At 38.9% G+C, this 24,929-nt stretch overlaps 1 protein-coding gene across 4 annotated transcripts in view; it reads left to right on the top strand.

The window, feature by feature from the left end:
* Positions 1–24,929, top strand: part of LOC127647467 (centrosomal protein of 112 kDa-like) — a 308,426-nt gene that overhangs the window by 113,445 nt on the left and 170,052 nt on the right. For all 4 annotated transcript variants that reach the window (XM_052131726.1, XM_052131727.1, XM_052131728.1 and 1 more), the window contains exons 16-17: positions 8,569–8,628; positions 9,755–9,834. In XM_052131726.1, coding sequence (XP_051987686.1) covers positions 8,569–8,628; positions 9,755–9,834 — 140 coding nt within the window. The remainder of the gene's footprint in view (positions 1–8,568; positions 8,629–9,754; positions 9,835–24,929) is intronic.

Here is a 24,929-nt window from a genome sequence, read left to right on the forward strand (position 1 = left end):
TGTGATGACTGCGGGCCCAGCTTGAAGTGTTGTGGTGGGCACGGCAGGTCATTTACCCATAATACACCTGCTCCTGCTTGACGAATGCACTCTTGGTTGTAGGAACATCGATCGACGTAGGCTGTGGGCATACCTTGGTACGCATTTTCTTCAAAGTACCTGTGACAGGTTAGTTGTTGTTGTTGGGGTTCTTCCACATCCACCGTTGCAGCTGGTGTGTTATCAGAGCAGTTCTGGCAGGCAGCCAGGCCGTTGCCTAGCGTCGACTTGTGATTCTGCGTATATCGTGCCTCAACATTGCGCCCCTGGAGGGCCATTAACCACGTGGCTATGCGTGAATTGATGACCACGCCATCTCGGATACGCTGGCTGTTGAGGAACATGACAGGCTGGTGGCAAGTCTCTATGATAACTTTCTGGGCTCCAATGTAGTCTCTGGATGGCCCATACAGTGCAGAGCAGAGCACAGTCTGAGAATTTACTCTCGGGTGGAAGAAGTGTCTTGCTGGCATATGCGATTACTCTTTTGTCTTGGTCATGCCGTTGGTACAGGCCAGCACTGAGACAGTGGCTGGAGAATCCAGCTTCTAAGTAGAACTCTTTTTGTGGGTCCGGGTAGGCCAGGCACGGAGCGGTGCATAGGTGTTGTTTCAGCTTGTCCATGGCATGTTCTTGGACCTCTGTCCATACAAATGGGCAGTCTTTTTTCAGAAGGGCAGTTAGAGGTTTTGCAATGTCTGAGTAGCTCTCGATGAACTGCTGCGAGTAATTGCACACCCCTAGAAAACTTCGCAGCTCTGAGATGTTGGTGGGTGGCTTGATGTTTTGAACGGCTTGAATACGGCTGGACTGTGGTTCGATGCCCTGTGATCCTATGAGTAGGCCCACATAGTTGACCTTGGTTTGGCACCACTGTCCTTTGTGGAGGGCTATCTTGGCGCCGGCAGTGGACAATTGGTTCAAAACATAGTCTATTTCTTTCATGTGGTCAGCCACTGTTGTGCTTTTCATGAGAATATTGTCTACGTAGATAAGATTGCCTCTTGTTCTGGCATCTGGGCATGCTTTGTTCAGGAAAATGTTGAACTCAGCAGGTGAGTTGGCATAGCCGAACGGGCACCTGTTGAAAGTGAATTGTCTGTTGCCCAACGTGAAAGCTAGCTTGTGCTGATCTTCTGGATGCACTGGTATGGTCCAGAATCCAGAGGCCACATCGAGTGTAGAGAAGATGGTGGCTCCTCTGATTCTGGGTATTTCCTGCTCCAACTGAGTCATGGGCCATCGTGACAGTGGCACCTGTTGATTCAGTTTCCTGTAGTCAATGGTGGGTCACCACTTGCCGTTTGGTTTGAGGACGGGCCAGATGGGGGCAGAATATTTGCTGTTGCATGGACGGATGACACCTTTCTCAAGCATGGAGTCGATGATCTCTTGCACCGGTTCGTGTGACGCGATGGGGATCTTGTACTGCCTGACAAAAGTGGGAGGAGCATTAGGGTGCTTTGGGATGCGCGCGGTGTGGAGCTTGGTGAGACCACAATCTAAAGAGTCTTTGGCAAATGATGCTTTGAACTTGTAAAGGACTCGTCTGAGTTCTTGTCGATCTGCATCATTATTAATTGCGTCAGCGTCTTTTAGAATTTGCTGAACTTGAGACTCAAACCCTGGATACGCTCCTCTGTCGGTGTGTTGTCTGTCGTGTTGGCAGGCAGAGGTGTGGCAGTGTCCTCAATCTCGCAGGTAGGCTGTTTGGAGACTGTGTATACTGCAAGGTGTTGGTCCTTTGTCAGTTCTGTTCTGCATACCTGGTCTTTGTCCACTGGCATGACTGAAGTTATGGAGACGATCTTGAAAGGGGTTGTGAACACTGTGTTGTCTGTGTACCCTTCGGGTATCATTGAAGCTGGGATGGGCCCAATGATTGGTAATGTGAGTTCAAAGTCATGAAAGTCGTGTCTCACTAGCCATCCTGCCCGGTAGGCTTTTGGAATTGTGATGTCCATTGACATGCAGTTGTTGAAGAGGATGTAAACAGCACGGGATGACACTTCAGTGAGGGGCGTGGCTTCCAGCGTGAGTCCAAGTTCAACGCATTCTGGTGAAGGTTGAAAGAAACCCAGCGTGTGGTTTAGGGTTTGACCACAGCGCATGTTGAGCCGAACAGCGACCCCTTTGGTGTAGGCTGGTACTACAGTTTCCTGTTCGTTGACCAAGGTGCAGACCTCTGGAATGGTCTGGCCTGACCGGAGGCTCGCAGTGTTGGTTGGAACCACAGGAGGCTGTAAAGTCAGTGGGGCCCACACAACCTCATTAATAATGTCTACATGTGCGTTGAGGCGAATCAGAAGATCTGCTCCAATGTAGACATCATGGGGCAGTTCTGGAAGGACCAAGAAGTAGTGGGTCAGGCACCGGTAGTTCCACTTCAAGTTCAAGGCGCAGATCCTTTTGGCAATCACCATTGTTGATGGGCATGAGTTCAAAGGAAAGCGGGTGCGCTTGCTGGCAGATGGAAGGTCCGGTGTGTCTTCAATGAGAGCATTGTATAGTGAGAGGCTGATGGCTGAGTTGTCTGCCCATAGTGCAAGTATGATGTCAGTGGCAGTTACACCATTCAAGTGCAGGTCAGCTGTGACCTTGGAGCAGAATGAATCAAAGTCTTGGGTGAGCTGAAATGTGCAGAGTAGCGAACTTGAATCTCGCTGTGGTGCTGATGCTGTGTCCCTGTGGCTGGCTGTGAGAGTTCCCGTGACCTCTGTGACCTGACAGTCTGGTTCAGGTGTTCTGGGAGGCTGAAAGGGGAGTGGGTCCCGCACTTGAGCCCAAATCTTCAGCTGTCTGAAGTCCAGCAGGGGCTCGAAGCGGTCTAGCAGATCTTTGCCGATGAGGAGGGGATATGTGTCCATCGGTGAGATGTACACAGGGTGTACCAGGCTCATGGGATCAATCGTTAGGTGAATGCACACACAAAAAGGCCAATGCAAGTACGCGTAGGGTTAGCGAGCTACAATGAGGTGGCTATTATAAGCCGTAATTTTGACTAACTGGGGTAGACAGTTAGACAGTTTGGTGGGCCGAATTTCGCGGGTCAGTGCAGGTCTAAATAAAGGATTTGACAAGGCTGCAGCCCACAAGTGTCATCTGATGATGCGGGCTGCCTGTTTGTCTCTTTATTCAGTTTTCCTTGATGGCTTTTGTAGGCTCTGTCTTAATGTGACACCAAGGTGTCAACTGTCAGACGGCACAACAAGATTGGATTTTCCCTAGAACCCTCGTAAGAGTGGCCCCTCTTCAGGCCCTGGTTTAGGTAATTATTCCAAACTTGCCTTGTGTGTCGACTGACGGGGTTGACTTTCCTTTGGAGTGCCCAATTGCTGATGTCGTTGCGTGCCGCACCAATGAAAAGAGACAGAAGAGTCCGAGATTCACATACGACCAGCGTCGGTAACAAGGCAGGATGAACAGACAAACTTAATTTAAATTGAATTCAACTTGTTAAACTCAATTTAAATAAGCGTGTAAAAGGACGTTAAGTAACAGAATAAAATCTGATAGTAGTAAGAACAAAGGAGTAATAAGTATTAATCACAAGAAAGGAAGATAATTAAAAAGGAAAAACAAATAGGAATAGATGATAGGCAATTCCAAAATGAAATAAGAGGAGAAAAGAGATACGCCGACTTGTACTGAGACACTTAATTCAATTTTAGTTTCAGAAATGTTTTTTTTTTTTTTCAACCAAAATTCAACCAAGTGTACTCAGTCAGGGAGGCAGGAAACTTTGGCTAGAACCAAATGCTTGTAGTAACAAATGAAAATGTTTATAACAGTAAACAAAACAAAAACCATAGCCAACAGAGGGAATGAAAGTAGCTGTTCAGATTATTAGCACAGGAAGATCAGTGGAAGGGAGTAGACCTATTTCGAGAGCGTCCACACGATGGCGGTGTTGCGCTTCTGCAGGATGCAGTAAAGGAGTGCGCAGTTTCTGAGGGTGCCGCTTGAGGTTGGTCAGCGGTATTACACCCTATATTTCAGTGTGACTCAAATCTGGGCGCTTGTTACGCCTTGATTTTCTGTACTATCACAAATTAAGTTTTAAAGCTCGGTGGATTCGTGTGTGGCAGGATTCCTTCGCTTCCAACACACAATAAATATATACACAACAGGGTTTCTTCGCTGTTGCTTTATCACTTGATCAATGTTTCAAAAAAAAACTCTGTATACAATTCCCCATCAGATACTGGCTTGCCGCGTTTTCTGATTAGGTCTGCAAAAAGCTTGCATCAGTTAGCTAGGCTGACTTTAACTTTTAGGGAGTGGTCCTTGTAGTCGATTATTAGGCTACCGAAATAACCACAATCTTAACGACAAATAAGGCCTTTAACCGTATGGGGAAACTCGCCCATAGCAGTTTTATAAACACTCTGAAAGGAGAACGTCGTCCAGACAGGTGATTTCGATAATACTAAAATATCTCCACGGCAAAGAGATTTCTTCGTCGTTCCCGGAGCAATTTAGTATTATGGACTGCAGTTTATTGTGGCAATCAACAGTGGCAAAAATAAATGTTTAGATATATATTTAGCCGCTGTTAAATGCTGAACTGAGAATCGGCTTTGTGCCTTTACAGTTCTGGCGCGCTCTTGTATAGAATTAACAACCAAAATACACAAAATTGACAATGCATTCGTTCACAAAACAAAGCTTAAAATGTGCCCGCATTAATCTCCACCATTATGTAAGGTATCCAGGTCAGGTTTGGGGAATGTACAATTAATTTCAATGATCGTAGTCAATGATTAATCATACGGTTTGAACCAGATAACAATACATACAAAAACGCCCCAAAAAGGGCTTATATAGTCCAAGAGTCTGCTTCAAATATATATAGATAATTAAACACAACGAATTATAATTAATTAGGAATATACATTATATGCAGACAGGCTATATTAATTTTAATAACACCTTAATGGAATTGACCCGTAGGCTACCGCAATCAGTCAGTTCGTCCAGCGAACCGCTTTGCTAAATACTCCTGATCAATTCTCTTGAAGGTTTATTCTTAGTTAAAAGCTTACTCATCAAAGCACGTTAACTTACTTTGATAATATCAGCTCGTAGCTTAAAATCGCACATTAAAGAGGCTTTGTTTTATGACCAACAAACACAGACAATCAAGCCTATAATTGATTTTAATACAAGGAACTAGGATATATCACTACACTTAAACAAACATTTACCATATAATAAACATAAAATAAACAGAGTAAACACAGTAAGGGAAAGTAAAGAATTATTAGAGGTATGGCAAACTTATTTCAACAATTAACCCTTTGGAGCCAGCGAGGAAATTACACACTGTGATGCATTTGAATTTCAATGGAATAATACTTGCACAATGGACCTTTGTGTGGCTGAGCAAGGCTGCGTGGATGTCGCGTCTCCGTGGCGTCCTTGAGATGGGCTTTTCTGTCGGTGCTTTCAAAACGTGGATTGTTCGCGGAAAGTTTGAGGCGTCTTAAAGGGTAACTGTTGAAGAGTCGACGGGTGTTCCGGAGGGTTGCAGAAGATCGGGGGAAGAGGGCAGAAGTGTAAGATGGCTTGAAGGGATCCAGAAGAAGTCCAAGGGGAAGAGGTAAGAGAGCGATTCCAATGCCGGGCCTGACTTTTAACGGTAGGGAGGTCACACCTCCCTTGGGAGGGCTGACCCAATGAGATCCCTCCATTTTGGGCGCGAGATGATTCCTTTGTCTGTCAAGGCTCATTTGCATGTTTTATTGACCGGGTCCGGCTTTGGCTTGAATAACTCAAAAGATGGTAAAAACATAGCAGAATGCAATTCTAAGGTGATCTTATATTTATATTCAGCTAGGACAAATCGTAAGGTTTAATTTGATACCAAGAAACATGTATTTGGTACACTTAAAAGGAGATATACACTCTTAGGCTATTAAATATAAGGCCTCAGTTTTACTACACAACTAAACAGTCCTACTAGTTTGATCTAACATCAGAAACACAAACATACGAGGATTAAAACATATTCCCTTAGAAATAAACATTTCTAGGTTTCAAATGAAAAACACACACACACACTCTGTTGCCAACTTTCCACGTGCCTTTCTCACATGGTACAACACGGGTTTGGAGTGTCACATGGGAAAGGAGGTTTGTCAATAGTTCATTGTACTTCACAGACTAGCGGGCACCATTTCAGTGATCTGACAGGGGTTCTTTGTCTTCAAATTCGATGAGTTAATGATTCCCATTCATACGCTACACAGAATTATAATAAACAGAATTATAAACATGATAAAAAAAATATAATGTAACTATAACATGTTATATAACTAAAGCATGTTAGTTTACATGTTATCATAGCATGTTAAATTAACTTCTAAATGAAAAATAACATCAGCTGTGTGAGCTTTTGAAGTAATGTCCTATGATTATTAACAGTTAACATATACTGTAGGTGCATGACAGTGAGGTCAGACTGCTCATGTCTGTATCTTTAACTCAGTGCTTATCAACTGGTTTTGCTTCAGGACAGATTTTACATTGGAAATCAAGTGTCGACCTGCCTTAGATTAAACATAACCTGTATTTAATGTATCCTGGGTCGCATTTCCTTTTATGTTGTATAGTTTTGTTCATGGTTTTCCAGTACAAGGACATGCATCAAGTGTCATTATTTTTGTTGATGATGTCAACGTTTGACTTTCAGCACACAACTGAATAACACAGACTGCATGACTATGATAAATAATTACTGCAAGGGTTAGATTAACATACAGGTGCGATGGGACTTCAACATTTCTAAATTGCACAAATAATAAATACACATACATAGTCGTCTCTTGCTTGCTTTTGCGCGCATTTCAATGATGCCGAGATCTACTTTTATATTTAATTTAATCACTGAGAAGGTTTACCTGCAAAGTAGCACCAAACATCACAAGCAGCCTCAAGAATGGACACAGAGTAGCCGTATAACACTTTTCCTTGAGCAGAATATTGCACTACAGATCGCTAAGTTTGTTCAAAGGGGAAATCCAGATAGAAATAGCGCACTCGCGTGCATGGTTGCCAGCTTGCACAAAATAAGTATAACATTAGGAGGAATTTTTCCAATTTGCGCAAGTATAAATCTCAAACTGGGGGTGTTTCTCTTATCTGGCAACCCTGAGCATGTTAAACTCTTGTGGAGACGCGTTAGATCCCAATGCAAGTTAACTGAAATATCCGATGAATAATAAAAACGCTTTTACGATAAATGAGCCGCAGGCAACATTAAACAATGTGGAGGGTTGTATGTTGCCCATGTCTGCTTTAGCTGTTTACGAGATTATCATTAAATCTGCCTCGGCAGTACTAAACAGTCTATCACTTGGGCGGCCGCCAAAATATCTTCAATGGGAGAACCATGGCATTGCTCTTTCCCTGCTGTCCGTGACCCAGTCCTAATAGACCAGTTGAGAAACACTGCTTTAACTCACACACACACTTTGTCAGACCCCCTCACCCCTTGTGTGTGTGTGACGGAAGTTAACGAGTCTGACAGGCAGACGAGGAGGAAAGGAGATACGCAAGCGCATTTGAGGATCTCCGTCCGGTTGCATTTTTTTCTCAATACCGTAGATAAGCAAATGTACATGGTATGATAAGCGTCAATTTTCAAATGCAGATATACCGTGAAACCGGTATACCGCTGCAGCAACCCTACCTGGCGGACGGAACCACTCCGCCTCTTCTTGGCGGCCAGCAGCGACCCCTCCGTCCACAGGCAGGTGGTTGCCCCTTTGGGCAGACGCCAGTGGTGAGGATTCTGCGATAGCGTTTCCCTCCTCTCTCCTGGGTTTCAGCACCATTGTAACGGTAAGGGATGGGCAAGGAGGTGGTGGGAACCGGCTAAACAGTCAACATAAAGTTTTAATAAAAATTCAACATAAAACAAACACAGACACACATGCAGCGCAGCTGCCTGCATCTATTACTCACTCGAACTGGCACCTCCAGCTCCCCTTTATCTCGCTGTCCCGCTGATCAGCTGATTCAGACCAGAAACTCCACCGGCTGCCTTTACTCACACGTTATATGTTATTCAAAGACCCATTAGCAATCGCAGAACACAAACAATCGCCTCACGCTTGCACCGTGCCTCAACTTTCGCACCACGTCTCACACTCCAAGGCAGGTGTTCAAATGGCAGCTGTCTTGCCACTGCAATGAGGTTACAATGTTAGGAGCTCTATCTGTGCTTTGTGGGCATGTTCTATTGCTGTGCTACATTAATAATATGCTTGGATCTGGTCTCAGAATAATGTCTCCACCATCTGTTTTCCAGACGGAAATGCCTGTGACATTGTGTGGTGAAAATTTGAATAATAAAGTAAAAATAAATATTGTTTTATATTTATGTTATATTTAAATATTAATATTATTGTAGTTTTTTTTTTGCCCTGTACTTATTGTGCCAAAGCAGCTTTACAGGAAATAGTGTAACTCAAACAAAATAAATGTAAATATTACAACTCACCTAACTGCTTTTGCTTTCTTCAGGATCAAGAGAACAAGATGCAGCAAGATCGAACTGACCTCCAACACAACACGGACAAAAAGGTCAGCCAGTTATTCACAAGCACAATATGATATTTCAGCTGTATACTATTCACAACAATAATATGTGTTTAAGAATGATTATTTTTGTCAATAGAAATATAGTATTTGTTGTTAATAATAATAATTAATATTATATTTGTTATAATCATATGATAATTATTTACAATTGTACAAAATCAATAATATATTAATTAATTAATTCTATTTTATAGTATATAATATGTAGAATATATTCATTAAAAATAAATATATTTTATAAAAAAATATAAATGTATTTGTGTTCATATTTATTTCTAAATGTATTAATATATATGTATTTGTTGTATTATTATATTTATTATAATTTCATGAAAATGATCTATTGGACATTTAAGAATAAATAAATATATGATTTATTCTTTATTAGATAAATATATCGATTTAATTGAATTATTATGATAACATGTTTCATATTTACAGTATATGCAAATGTCTATGTTAGAATTACTATTTTATTATTTTTAATAAGCTTCAGAAAGATCAGTTTAGGATACAGACCTGTTCATTATCACCCGTCGTATAAACTCGAGCAGGCAGTTTCAGTTAGACATAAAAGCTTTTGCACTGCTTTCAAATGGCCTCGTTTACTTTGATGATATGAGTATTGGGCTGTAAAGTCTATATGTCAGATCAACACAGCCTCATGGGGGTCAGCACATTTCCCTAAATGAAAGAGCAGAGTAACCGGACAGTCGTAGCTTGCGTCCAGACGTGGCCTGATTGCCCCAATAACTTATGAGACTTAATAAGGCCTGTTGCCAAGCAGGGCCGCTTTCAAGATCCTTCAAAGCTTCTGCACTGTTATAAAAGAGCTGCTTTCATAATTGGGCTGACCCAATCAAATGAAGATAAGTTTTAAGATCAGACACCTGGCTGCTGCCTTCAAAGGGCCGTTCGGTCATAAAGTGGAGCGCTGAGGTGTACCTCTGTCAAGGGCACATCTGCAAAGCAGTGGCCGCATGCACCTGCAGGCCAGCCGTCTGACCTTTGACCTGTGAAAAATGAGATCCGATCTGTTTAGATGTGTTGAGGGGTGGGATCTGATGAGGCATGTTGATTGATTGGCAGCTCTGTTGTCCTGTAACAGCTGCAGATGCTGCAGGCAGAGCTGGTGAAGGAACGAGCCGACGGCGGGAAAAAGATCAGTAAGCTGGAGGAGTCACTCAGGTATGCGCCTCTAAATGCAAACTTCAAATGCCTGTTCTTCAGAAAGATCTAGACAGCTCCCATGCTTAAGTCTGTGTCCACTACATTACTAAATGTTTATCAAATATTTTGTCTAATGTGATGATAATACCAATAAAAGTGTTGCACTCTCAGCTTTGCTCAAAACGTTTTTACCATGTTGAATGCCATTCTATCTATCTGCAGATGTTCCTCAAAAATCCTTTGCAGATTCCATCTGGGCCAAGTTATGTGTTGTTCATACAAAAAAAATACAGTTTTGAAATGTCCTTTTGGGCAATGTATTTATTCGATTCATCATTTATTGCTAAGAAAATGTTTTGTATTTGTAATCTTTTGTCGAAATCTACATTTGTCCACCTCTGAAACAACTTTTCCTTTCTGCTGATGTCATCAAGGATTCATGGATGGGGGAAATAATATTAACCCCCTAGAAAATGTCAGCAGCACTGACACTGTGTGTGATGCAGTTGCAAAGGGGTTTTTGGTGGTTACTAGGGGATAGCTATGTGGTTGCTAAGGTGTTCTGCGAGATTTTGCACCTTACAATGCGGTTGCTATGATGTTGCTCTGTGATTGCCAAGGTGTTGTGAGATTTTTTTAGAGATTTCTTTTGTGATTGCTAGGGCATTGCTATGGTTTTCAGCACTGCTGATGCAGTTGCTGAGGTGTTTTTTTTTTGCTCCTTGCTATGTGGTTGCTAAGGTTTCCTGAGTTTTTTGCACATCTCTATGTGGTTGCTAGAGCGCTGCTTTGCATTTGCTTAAAGGTACAGTACCCCCCCCCCTCCCCCCCATTAATTTTTTTTTACTCATAAATAAATTAATTGTAGTTTTGAAACATATATAAAAATCATGAGCACTCATGAGATGAGGACTCTAGTCCAGGGTTGGGGAGTAACGGAATACATGTAATGGGAATACATATTTAAAATACTAAATATAAGTAACTGTATTCCACTACAGTTACAATTTAAATAATTGGTAATTAGAATACAGTTACATTCAAAAAGTATTTTGATTACTGAAGAGATTACTTTGCATTTTATTGTCATTTGTTTCAATTAATATTTAGTCCTTTCAGATGGAAAACATTTCTACACATAAATGATGTGATCCAAAGTGCATTTGAACAGCGGTGAAACACTTTCTTATGATGCGTTACATTCATACGAGCAGACAGAGAAGTAAGTTTGAAGTAAGTTTGGAGCAGAAGAAATAAAAATAAACCTTGTGTAAATTGTCAGCTTTATGCTAAGCTAAATTGCTATTTCTAGATATTATACATGCACATGTTACCAGACACGATCATATTTTTTTATCAAGAAAATTCACGTTGGATCATAATTTCTTTTTTCTATATTAGGGCAAAAATCATATTTTTCATAAAAGTTTTGTAATATTTTCCTGTAAAAATATCAATAAATCCTTAAAACAAGATCAGTTTGATTGATCTTGTTTGAGAAACAACAAAGCATGAGATATTTATGTTTTTCAGAGAATGTATTTTTAACGTGTGTATTTTGTCTGACTGTACTGAGTTTTTATAGACAAAACAAGTGAAAAAATCTACCAGTGCTGAAGAAGTAATCCAAAGTATTTAGAATACATTACCTTGAGTAATCTAACGGAATACGTAACAAATTACATTTTACAGCATGTTTTCTGTAATCTGTAGTGGAATACATTTCAAAAGTAACCCTCACAACCCTGCTGTTGTCATATCAGTAACCTTATAAAAGCGGTTTTATTCTAAATGGGGCAGGTGCGCCCTCATGGGGGCTGTCATTTTACAATCACATGACTATCTGATTACTACTTGCTTAATCTGAGTAACCGTCTTTTTACTGGACACTTTCATTCGAATTAAATGAATCATGGCTGATGTGAATTGTGAATTTCTACAATGGCATTTGTAGTTCACAGAGTTTTGTTTTTAAGGCTTTGCTATGCAGTTGTGAATTCAAAGGTGTTCTGGGTTTTTAGCATGTTGCTTTGTGGTTGCTAGGGTGTCGCTATGCAGTTGCCAAGGTGTTCTACAAGTTTTTTTTTTGGTGTTGTTTTTTTATCGCTTTACTATGTGGTTGCTTGGGTGTTGCTGTGCTGTTGTTAAGGTGTTCAGATTCTTATTTTGATTATTTATTTATTGTTTGCACTTTGTTAGGGTGTTCTGGGTAGTCACTAGAGCATTGCTGTATGGTTGCTGAAGGTTTTCTGAGTTTTTAGCACATTTCTCTGTGGTTGCTAGAGCATTTCTATGCAGTCGCTAAGGTGTTCAAGGGTTTTTTTTAAGATCCTTGCAAGTCAGTTGCTAACAGGATTCTGCAGATTACTTTAAGAAAAGTACTCTGGGCTGAGTATTAAAGTCTTTTTCTTTAAATGTGTACATGAACATATTCTATTTTATTTTAAATGCAAACTTCAAATGCCTGTTCTTCAGAAAGATCTAGACAGCTCCCATGCTTAAGTCTGTGTCCACTACATTACTAAATGTTTATCAAATATTTTGTGTAATGTGATGATAATACCAACAGTATAGAATATTAATGATCTGAACTTGACGTGCTTGCATATTTGAATATTTAGGCCTATTTATTCATTTTACTTACTTTGTATTAAATATATTTGTATTATGAGTCAAAAAACACATTTCATTTGAGGTTGACTACAATTTGATGGCTAAACAGAAAAACTGCTATCTACCATTTAAAATACAGTATACATTTTTTAGATCATTTTTACAAAGTTAAAGTTTTGTGTGAAACTGAGTAAATGCAGTGCTAAATAACAGTTTCTTCTTTTTAGCAATTTTATATTTATGTTATTTACTATATTAAATTGCATGATATATCAGCATTGTATTTATTGGACACCCTGATGTCTGGATATCGGCAATTAAAAACCCATATCAGTTCATTACTACTTTTGATTCCTTTTCTCATACTAGTGTTTTTGTGAATCTTTATGAGATTATTTGTATTTTATTTTTTCAAGTGAGATTTAGGACTTTTATATATTGTTGTTTTCAGATAGCCCCTTACCCACCATAGGCAAAATTTCCAACAAATAAAAGTGAAATAAATGATCTCGAACAATTGCGCCATGAGGCCATCTGACCAGCTTAAAAACGGGACAGATTCCCATGGGACGCATCATTTGATGTTTAAATCCAGGACGATACGGGAGGGGTGGCAACCCTGTCCATAATACGGCTGTATTGATACTGGTGCACAGATAACAGCGTGATGATTGTTAAGACACGGGTATAAAGTAACTGTATTCTGAATACATGTGCTTGAGAATGTAACAGGGGCTGAATACAGTTACTTTTGTTTTGGTATTCTGAACACGTAACACGGTTACATGTATTCCGTTACAGTGTTCTTATGTGGTTGCTAAGGTGTTCTGAGAGTTGTGTTTCATGTTTGCTTGGGGATTCTGTATGGTTGCTAGGTGGGTGATGTACTGGTCCTCAGATATGGCTCGGCTCCCTCCTTCAATGTAAGTCTGTGGGATTTATTTGAGTCTGTTTCATTCTCTATCAAGCAAAGACCTTATGTCTGATTGTTTAGAGGTGTATATACTGTAGTAAGTGTAGTGACGAATAGCAATTAGGGATGATCAGATGCCATTTTTTGGAGAACGAGTTATTATTTTATTTTTAGTATTCACCGATACCGAGTCTGACACCTGTTTTTATCCCCACAGGTCAGCAATATCAGCAGTTTATTTCAATTTTATTATAACAAATTGTGTTTAAATAAATAAATACAAATTTGAATCAAATTAAAGTATAACAATTGATTTTCAAAATAATATTTTATTGTTTTTGTATCAAATTATATATAGAACCTCAAAGCACAATATAACATGCAGCATGGTAGAGCAGATGTGAGATTTTGCTTAAATATTATCAAATTAGTATTGATTTATTAGTAGTAGTAGTAGTTGTTGTAGTATAACAGTGAACATTATATAAATATATAGTAGTGATCTATTTCTGTCATAATGTTTTCATTTAAATTGAGCTTTTATTTTGAAGTGTTTTCATGTTAACGATATGATGGAGGATTCCCAATCCGTAAAAGCTGGTAACAGTAATTATTAAACCACAAAAGGCTACTATTTAAAGAAATAAATATGTAGCGCTCTGCCTGCGGTCATCTGCCACACATTCTCAAGCACTCACATTCATAACACTACACGCGCAAACTGTATTTATCTAGTTAAATCACCGCTTTTGCTGTTAAATAATCTCACTAGGACATGATGTTATTTTAATCTGTGACATTTGTACGTCAGATGGTACCAGTTTTTGGTATCAGAGCATTTTTATGAGTACAAGTACATTAGCGTGGTATCGGACCCGATTCAGATACCGGCATCGGTGCATCTCTAATAGTAATAGTGATGCTTTCCATACCAAACACCACAGAACATGTTTTTCTTTTTTATCAACTGAAATCAAAAACCCAACACACACCAAAGGATATGAAAAATTGACCTGATCCCACTCTGAATCCCAGAGGTGTCAGACCTAAACTATATCCTGGCAGAGTAAAATGGCTGTGTTTGACTGTGTAGTGTGTTCTGGACTGTTAAACTCCAGTTAATAATATATAATAAATACGTGTTACATATGTATACTCAGGTAATGCATGATTCCCTTACAGCAGAGTTCACCTTGAATTCCCCCAGCCCTAGGCACAATCTCAACAGTACAGACACACGATGATGCAATATTTCAGGTGGAATATTTTACGTGATGCTGGAACGAAGTAAAAGACGTGCTCTTGGTAAAGTGTGGTGAGTATGTCATGGAGAGATATTCCTGTAAAATCTCACAGTATTGGAACAGAAGCAGGTCTTGCCTGATGATGTCATCTGTCCACTAGCAGATTTAATGACTGAAACCTAATTAAACACAATCTTTTACTGCCAAGAGTGTGTGATATACCACAACCAGCGGCCAAACAAAGAAACGGCAAACAATGAGCTCATCAGTGGAGATGAATACAGCCTGATGTGATTTTCCTGTGAGATTTTCCACCAATTTGGGAATTGCAATTAGGAATGTGCACGACTACTACTTTTATAAATCAACTATTCGGTGTGTTGTCTAAACTAGAGGTCTGAACGACCAGCAGTGGATTTTGCCAATACCGATGACTAATGTGGTGGACAAGGCAGATAACTAATTAATTGGCCGATAGTTTTAAAAATATTTTTTCTTTTTATTAATCCATATAATAATAATAATAATAATAATAAAAGATCTGATACTTTCCTTACTATGATGAGCACAGACAATGAAGCTGAAAAATGAATACAATCCCAAAAGCTGTTTATTGTGCAACCAAAATTGGTGCATAATGCGGGACATTTACTTTAAACAAACCTGAAATACACCTGGACTGTTTTGAAAATACAGAGATTTGGCTCCATTACAATTTTCCATATGTGAGTATTTACCAAATTAAGCATTTTGTAGCCTATACTGTATGTTCATCAGATGAAGATTGTTATATGTATATATTTCACCAAGATGAGGTTTATTGGAAGAAATAATTAGGTGAAAAAAATGACAATAAAATATTGGCAACTATCTGCATATATCCGATAACCGACAGTTCCAAAAATCAACTATCAGTGCTGATTAATCTGTAAAAAACTATATATCGGTCTAGCTCAAGTGTGAACTACTTACCAAAGTAAGTCCTGGGTTTGGAGTCATATTCACTAGATACTGATCAGATGCATCCTGATCTCATAAAATCACATTATTATACTTCCATTTTTGCAAAATAATTTTTATGTGGCTCAATGTACATATTGCAGCAAATAAACACTAGGGGTGCTACAGCAACATCAACTTTTATCCCCTTTCACACAAATCACGAGTAAAACGGCATATTATCAGTTCATAAATACATTTTGCTCTGTTTTTCACACAATGTTATCTTATGACATCTAAACACTTTTACTAAAGCACATTACTTATTTTTACATTTGCATTACATAACCAACAATATTTACAAGCTTGTTGAAGTGTGATCATACTGCACGGTTACTGAACCAATAGAGCGTTGCACTTGTGATGTAAAGAGTCCTGAAGAGCTCACAAGACCACACATGAGCCGAAAGTGTCACAAAAGCACCACAAAATGATGTGGTTGCTTCAGCAATTGTATTTTTAATCAGGCATTTGCTTTTTAAGGTTAGGTTTAGGTTTAAGGTTCATGTTAGGGAGGTAGGATCTGTTGATTTGATTTTAAACTCGACAAAGCATAAACTTTAAAAAAACGCACTCGTTTCATGCTGTCCCATCTTTCTCGGAACTGGGGTTGTAAATAAACTCACCAGGCATCCTCACTAATCTGCAAGTTGTATGAATGACTAGTTGATTACTTGACCATTCTGACCGATCAGTAACAGTGCCATGTCTGTGGCGGGCATGTTGAACGTGTTTTGCTTCTTTGTGTGAGTGATGAAGTGAGGCCAGACCAACAGAAAGAGGGTTTGACCTGAAGTGTGTGATTTCTGTCTCAGAAAACTGTCCTAACCACTTCCACGTCTCCCGCTGCATTCCTGCGGTGGGGAACGGGAACACCACATAAAGGCTATGCTGAGGGCCAGGAGATGGCCTTCCTAAAACAGGGCTTAGAGCACAGCCCCATAATCCAGTCCAGACCACAGCATTGCTCACATTCTGCTTGTACACAACAATACTACGACACTGCTCGATCGTGTGGCTGTAGAACTCTGATGGAGGCAATGCTGGGTACATTCTGACCTTTTGCAGTTTAAATGTGAGCAATTTTTTGGTATCTACATAATATTATAATACATTGTCTACGGAGTTGTTCAAAGACTTTATGAAACTCCATTTCATTGGCTCATATCAGGTGAGCTATGATGGCATTAGTGGTGTTTGATAAGGCAAGAATCACTTTTACTATTGCTCATGTATAGAGGTAACCCCTAAACCTAGTATTAAACTTCAGCAAGTACCTCGCCCTGCACTGTTTGTGCTTCACACTCAGTCTTGTTGAGGAGAGTCGTGCTATGGATGAACTTTGTAAATGATGTAAATTGGAAATATAAGTCTGGCTGTTGTCAAACCTTATCGTGAACAAAGTTAAAGAAGTGTCTTTCAAATGAATCCACAGATTCTCCTCGGCACTATTTCACTATTTTTTCATGTTTTTGTTTTTTTCGTTTATTACCATTTGTTGTGGTTTCTATCTTTATTACGTTGGAAATGTGTGCTGCTTGGTTTTTATAAGATTTGTGAAGAAACTGGAAAACTGTTTTATCTAATTAATCTTTTATTACTTATGGCATAGTTTCACATACAGGTGCTGGTCATATATTTAGAATATCATCAAAAACTTTATACATTCATTCCACACAGACTGATATATTTCAAATGTTTATTTCATTTTATTGTGATGATTAAAACTGACAACTAATGAAAATCCCAAATTCAGTATCTCCGAAAATTAGAATATTACTTAAGACAATACAAAAAAAGGATTTTTAGAAATGTCTGCCAACTGAAAAGTATGAACATGAAACGTATGAGCATGTAAAGCACTCGATACTTAGTTGGGGCTCCTTTTGCCTGAATTACTGCAGCAATGCGGCGTGGCATGGAGTCGATCAGTCTGTGGCACTGCTCGGGTGTTATGAGAGCCCAGGTTGCTCTGATAGTGGCCTTCAGCTCTTCTGCATTGTTGGGTCTGGCGTATCGCATCTTCCTCTTCACAATACCCCATAGATTTTCTATAGGGTTAAGGTCAGGCGAGTTTGCTGGCCGATTAAGAACAGGGATACCATGGTCCTTAAACCAGGTACTGGTAGCTTTGTCACTGTGTGCAGGTGCCAAGTCCTGTTGGAAAATGAAATCAGCATCTCCATAAAGTTGGTCAGCAGCAGGAAGCATGAAGTGCTCTAAAACTTCTTGGTAGACTGCTGCATTGACCTTGGACCTCAGAAAACACAGTGGACCAACACCAGCAGATGACATGGCACCCCAAACCATCACTGACTGTGGAAACTTTACACTGGACTTCAAGCAACGTGGATTCTGTGCCTCTCCTCTCTTCCTCCAGACTCTGGGACCTTGGTTTCCAAAGGAAATGCAAAATGTACTTTCATCAGAGAACATAACTTTGGACCACTCAGCAGCAGTCCAGTCCTTTTTGTGTTCTGACACTGTGTCTTGTTCAAGAGTGGCTTGACACAAGGAATGCAACAGCTGAAACCCATGTCTTGCATACGTCTGTGCGTGGTGGTTCTTGAAGCACTGACTCCAGCTGCAGTCCACTCTTTGTGAATCTCCCCCACATTTTTGAATGGGTTTTGCTTCACAATCCTCTCCAGGGTGCAGTTATCCCTATTGCTTGTACAGTTTTTTTCTACCACATATTTTCCTTCCCTTCGCCTCTCTATTAATGTGCTTGGACACAGAGCTCTGTGAACAGCCAGCCTCTTTAGCAATGACCTTTTGTGTCTTGCCCTCCTTGTGCAAGGTGTCAATGGTCGTCTTTTGGACAGCTGTCAAGTCAGCAGTCTTCTCCATGATTGTGTAGCCTACAGAACTAGACTGAGAGACCATTTAAAGGCCTTTGCCGGTGTTTTGAGTTAATTAGCTGATTAGAGTGTGGCACCCGGTGTCTTCAATATTGAACCTTTTCACAATATTCTAATTTTCTGAGATACTGATTTTTTTTTTATTTTATTAGTTGTCAGTTATAATCAGCAAAATTAAAGGAATGAACACTTGAAATATATCAGTCTGTGTGGAATGAATGTATACATTATCCAAGTTTCACTTTTTGAATGGAATTACTGAAATAAATCAACTTTTTGATGATATTCTAATTATATGACCAGCACCTGTACATACCTAAGTTTACATTTTCCAAGCACAAAGCCCATTTTATAGCATTTTTTTTTTCTTTTAATGGCGTACTTTGAGACTGAAAGCAAAAAGAGTGAGGAAACACCTATATTTTGTATTAATTAGTAAAGCTCATAATTGTACAAAAGCACTTACATTAATTCTTCTGTTAAAACTCATGTATTAGTTGAGCTGTAAAGACATTTAGATAGGGATTGTTGACATTTACAAAGCAGTTGTAAAATTGGCTGTGACTTTACACAGCAGAGGTTAGTAAGTGATTTTATAACACTAAAATTATGTTTATATGCACATTTTGTTATATCATGTGGGTATACTTTTCAGTATTTTAGGGTTTAAGGATTGAACCCCATTCATTCCATTGTAAGTGCCTCACTGGAACACAGATTCCAGGAAGGACAAGTCAAATTTAATTTGGGGTGATCAATGTTATGCCACAAATGCTGTCGATTGAGCATAATTGTCCAAAGCAAGCTGGTAACCATGACTCTCTTAATAATTAAAAGCCTTCATTATCACACGGCTCACCTACTTCTTTCAGTAGGAGCCTTTATAAGAGCGAGGGATGCATCGATACTACTTTTTTTTTTCTCTTCCGATATCTGAAATCTCAGTATCGGCTGATAGCGATCCCGATCCGATACCAGTGTTGTTGTTTTTGCATAATCAGTTTGAATATCTTTACTTTATTGTGTGGAACTAATTGGGTGTGCTCTTTAACTCTTTCCCCGCCAAACACGGAATTTTCCGGGTATCCGTGTTTTAGGTGTTATACGGTAAGGAAGACCCGCGTGCATGTTTTGAAAGAGTATGCAACTCTTTGATCAAAGAAACAGACTGCGATCGTCTCAAATGTGAAGTGGAACACCATACTAATAATAAAAGCACTTGTTTGATAAAAATGCCTTTTTATCAGCTTTTTGTCCGAAATGTTGTTTTTGACAAAACCTACCTCTGTTCAAGTGGCAATAAAAAAAGAACAAATGACGATAAAATAAAATCGTTTTTTTTGCCTAAAAGCAGAGGCTCAGATCTTTATTTTGATATATAGCATATTCATATATTCAGGGAAGAAAATATTCTGCGGGCCATTAAAGTTTAGCGAAAATCGTCAAAAACCCTGGCGGTGGCTGGCAACTTTTTTTAAAAACGCTGGCGGGGAAAGAGATAATATGTAAAGAAACACAAACCTCTAACTACACATTATTTCAATATAAATGTATAGATTATTAAGAAAAACTTTAGAGAGGGGGGCAACTTTAACTTTAAAAACCTCTGGCTTTTATTTTGACATTCTGAACTCTCCAGGATGTCCTGTAAGTGTGTCTGTTTGTAGGCCGTTCACAGTAGTTTCATTTGCTTCTTATTCAAGTTCTGGTCAGATGCACCTCCGGTGCTGTTCTAAATGCATATTATAAGTGAACTGAACTATTGAGCATCTACATCTGAGATGTTGTTCGTGAGTAGCGCTCAAATATTGCACGCATTCACTAATGTGCTGCACGTGCATTTCATTTACTTATTAAACAGCCTTTTGTGATTCACAGAGCTATCGTGTGTCTTCAAGTAGCTTTGAAATAAATGTGCTTGTCATCTGAACTACATTAATTGTGTTTTTATGGTTCTTTTATATAATTTTTTTGAGAAGTAACTAACATGACTAACACACAGTATCGGATTTGGATCGGGCTTGTCGGAATGGTGCCATCCCTAAAAAGAGCCCTACGAGTTTGTTTGTTTGTTTTTTATTACCATTTTTAGGTAGCCATTTAATAATAAAGGTGTTTTAATGATTAAGAGTGCCATGGCTATCTAGCTTGTTTTGGACTATATGAACTCTTGACCAGAGCGTCTTAAGTTTACCCCACATCTCTGTTGCTACAACCAGAGCCTGACCCATGTCTAGCCTAGTGGTGGACTTTCTTGAATTGGGTCAGTTAGCAACCACCTAGCAACATCCCAAAACAGTTTAGAAACCATTTAACAATGGCCGCAACACACAAAGATAATGCCACAAGTTTTGCACTGCCAAGCAAAAAAAAAAAAAGGAAAGAAATGTTAAAGGCTAATAATGTTTCAGTTACCAATGTTTGTCATTATATTACAGCACAATGAAAACTATAAAGACTTTAAATGAATTCACCATTTTAAACTATTACATTAGTCTTAGTTGTGTTACAACAAATCATTCCTTTATGTCACAATTTAAGCAACAAATCTAATAGCAGTTGTTTTTGGCAGCTTTTTAATAAAATACAAAATAAAAAATGTGAAAAGACTGAAATGTGAAAAAATATTTGTATTAAGTGAAAGAAATCACATCTGACTGTCAATGGCACGCATCTAATTTAACATGGTTCCAGGACGGTTTGTGTTTCATGTTCCATACAGCGCAACATTTTCTTTTATCTGTAGAGTTGCGCTTTTTTTCTCTCTCTGTCATGCTTTAAAGTGTCGACATGAAACGAGTGCTGTTATCTGACATACGCATTAGTGCTCCAGACACACACAGATTAGGCTGAATAAATTACCCACCGCATGAGTTATGAACAACACAGATGCCCGTGTGTCAATAGGCAGCTGTATCTTCATCGAGCTAATTAAACAGTCATTGGACTAACGAGCACCCGGGATCCCGCTCTGCTACCTGCCTGCCGTTAAGGGTCTTTTGGCCGCTTTAAAGTCAGCCCAGAACTTCAAACGGCCAACCAGCACACACATCAAGAGAACACCGCTTGATAGCGCAGATCAGAGGATGAGCGATGAAATTTAAACAAGATGAAAACTGCTCGGCGCATGAAATGGCGGCTGACTCTCGTGTGTATATGTGACAGAGTCTATAAAAGTGTATGCAATATTTACCATGTCTTACATCATGTTTGCGTGTTAAGTATTTAGAATTTTGGTGGCACGGAATAGTTCACCTAGAAAGTACTCATCATGTACTCACCATCTTGTTGTTCCAAACCCATATGACTTTTTCCATTCTATAGAACACAAATGGAAATATTTGTAGAATATCCTTGCTGCTCTTTTCACTATAATAAAAGTCAGTGAGGACTGGGTCTGTCAAGCTCCAAAAAAAATAAAAAATAAAATAAACACCATAAAAAAAGCCCATATGACTCATTAAAGGAATATTTGTATGTCACATATTAATACAAGTTAAGCTCAATTGACAGCATTTGTGGTATAATGTTTGATTACCACAAAAACATCATTTTGACCTGCCTATTTTTCATAACGGTGTCATAAAATGCTACTTATTTTTTTAATAATTAATAATTGTGTTATCTTCCCTGAGGTCCAGTGATAATGTCAGTAAAGTTTTTTGCATAGTTTAATAATAAATGGTCATTTTCCTCCCTGTCTCTGGCCATCTGACTGAAACACTGTTTTGCCCTCAGCGGCTCCTTTAAACTTCAGTGTAGGGCTGAAACAACTAATCGATAAAATAATGGAAATCATCAACAACAAATGTAATTATCGATTAGTTGGATATATGCAACGAGCATGTCATTGACAACAATGTATTCCAGTGAAAATGACAAGCTGAAGTGGGAAAAACACAACCCAAGGTGTCCAGCGCAAGAAAGCACTTTATAAAACACTTCAAAGAAGATTATAATAAGCATACAGCGTTGAAAGAGTGATTGTGCCATTTGTTGTTTATCTTCAGCACATTGCTTACAAAAACTGTTTGTTTTTACCAAATGCTAGTCTCTGTTAAACTTCACTGAGCAAGCGCGCACGCGCATCCACGTCAATCAAACCGATCGCGATGGAGAAAGGGAGCGCAATCACTTTTATTAAACTCGTGCGACATCATATCGCATTTTCTAGAATAGTGCAGCTTTCACTGATCTCACGCACATGTCTCGCAGCTCAAAGTGTGCGGTATAAAGTGTTTTAGATCGTTAGATCTCTTCGTGCAAGCGCATTTAATACACTGAGCACCGGAATGAGACTTTTCAACGCGAGAGTGAATCTGCACTGTGTTTACAGATAATTGTACTATATTAACTGTATATAATGCTGAATATAATGTTGAATAATGCTAAGGGTCCTGATAATTGATTGTCCTGATAATGCCAAATTTAATGTCTGATTCCACCAGTAAATGTATACTATGGCAAATATTAACATGCACATATTTTTGAAAAGAATATTGTAGAAACATGTAATCAGTGACAATAATATTTTAAAACCTACAATATGCATTTAAAATACTTAAAATGTATGTAATCAATGACAGTGTACAAGCATATGTATTTAACTTAATTGTGATTTTTTTCAGCTTGGCAGAATTATTCATAGGCCGATTTCTGTTGTACTGTGTCCATTGCCTGATGTTTGTCCCACTCTATACCCGATGGATCATTTTACTCATTAATTAACAGAACCTTTTTGTTAAGTTTTACAAGTAAAGGAAAGGAACTAGTTTGCATATGTCCTGTAAATAATAATAAATTCAAACTTTTCATGATTCAGGCTTTGCAAAGTTATGTGCGAGTATAGAATCATGAATTTACATTTACATTTACATTTATGCATTTGGCAGATGCTTTTAACCAAAGCGACTTACAGTGCACTTATTACAGGGACAATCCCCCCGGAACAACCTGGAGTTAAGTGCCTTGCTCAAGGACACAATGGTGGTGGCGGCGGCGGCGGCGGCTGTGGATCGAACCAGTGACCTTCTGATTACCAGATTACCAGTTATGTGCTTTAGACCACTACACCACCACCACTCCCACATTTTAGTCATGTAAAACATAGTGCACTGTGATCTCCACAAGCACATCCAAATGGTCAAAGATATTCAGCTAGTGAAAGTTTACATACACCAACAATTAAAAATAGCACAGATGAGTGCAAGAACAGCAAGACGCAGAGCAGCTGAATGAAGCCATGTAGAGTCTCCTTTTCTGACAATGGTCAAAGACGTCCGGTCGTCCATGTAATGCATGTTATATGCATCCCCTTTGGTGTTTAGGAATAGTTGGTCACACTAGGCCTGTCTCTACCCCTCTCTGTTTACGATACAAACTGAACGCCAGTGGGCGGGGCCAGGAGTGCGATGACATATGTTGTGGAGCGTGTAAATACAACTAAGCAATGTCTCGTGACGTCATGAACACACAGTTTTGAAAATGAGATGTTTAAAAAAGGTGGCGACTATAAAGGCTCTTTTTAGACTGGGAAGTTCTGAAATTTGCCATATGTTTTTATATTTCAGTTCCTCTTGTATGTCCAAATATCAAGGAAAATATTCCATTTCATGACCCCTTTAAAAAAAACAAAAACAATCTGTGTTACAATAAGGGACTTACAATGGAAGTCAATGGGGCCAATTTTTGGAGAGTTTAAAGGCAGAAATGTCAAGCTTATAATTTTATAAAAGCACTTACATGAATTCTTATGTTGAAACTCATGTATTATTTGAGCTGTGAAGTTGTTTATATACATTTTTGCAGCAGACTTCTAATCTTGTTACCAAGTATCACGGGTTTTACAGTGTTGAATTTACAGTGTTGATAGAAAAGGTTAGCAAATACTTTTATAACACTAAAATCACATTTACACATATTGTCTACATGTTGTGGCTGTAGTCTTGAAACAGAATTTAACGTTTACAGATTTGCTTAATTTACTTCACTGGATCTGTGATTTGTTTCTTTTCTCTTTTTTTTCTTTATAAGAATAGGAGGGACAAGATTAAGTAAATGTTTTGGCAATCACTGTTATGTCACAAATGTGTCAATTGAGCTAAATTTGTATTGATCCTGGAATATTTATTTAATATAATAATCTTCCCCTGCACCAAAGTTTTGAAATGGTTAATTGTGTCATCATCACATCAAACGCCATTGGCTCTCAATGGTGCCATATTTGAATAACAAATACAATTTTGGTCATTTTGTAAACATAAAGCTATTGTGTGACTTGAAGTACATTGCATGCATCATAACAACTACATTTATGATCGTTTTATTGTGAAGAAATGAAGACATATTTCAACTATTCCCTTTAAGCATATCCGTAGCCTGCCTATGCTGCCGTTTAATATGCGCATATGCATTTGTACTTGCATGTGTGCAGACGCAAGCAGCTGGTGTGCTGTTTGTTTGTCCCATCAAAAGAGCCGCCCC

Source organism: Xyrauchen texanus, chromosome 8, assembly GCF_025860055.1.
Source record: "Xyrauchen texanus isolate HMW12.3.18 chromosome 8, RBS_HiC_50CHRs, whole genome shotgun sequence".
Classification (NCBI taxonomy): Eukaryota; Metazoa; Chordata; class Actinopteri; order Cypriniformes; family Catostomidae; genus Xyrauchen; species Xyrauchen texanus.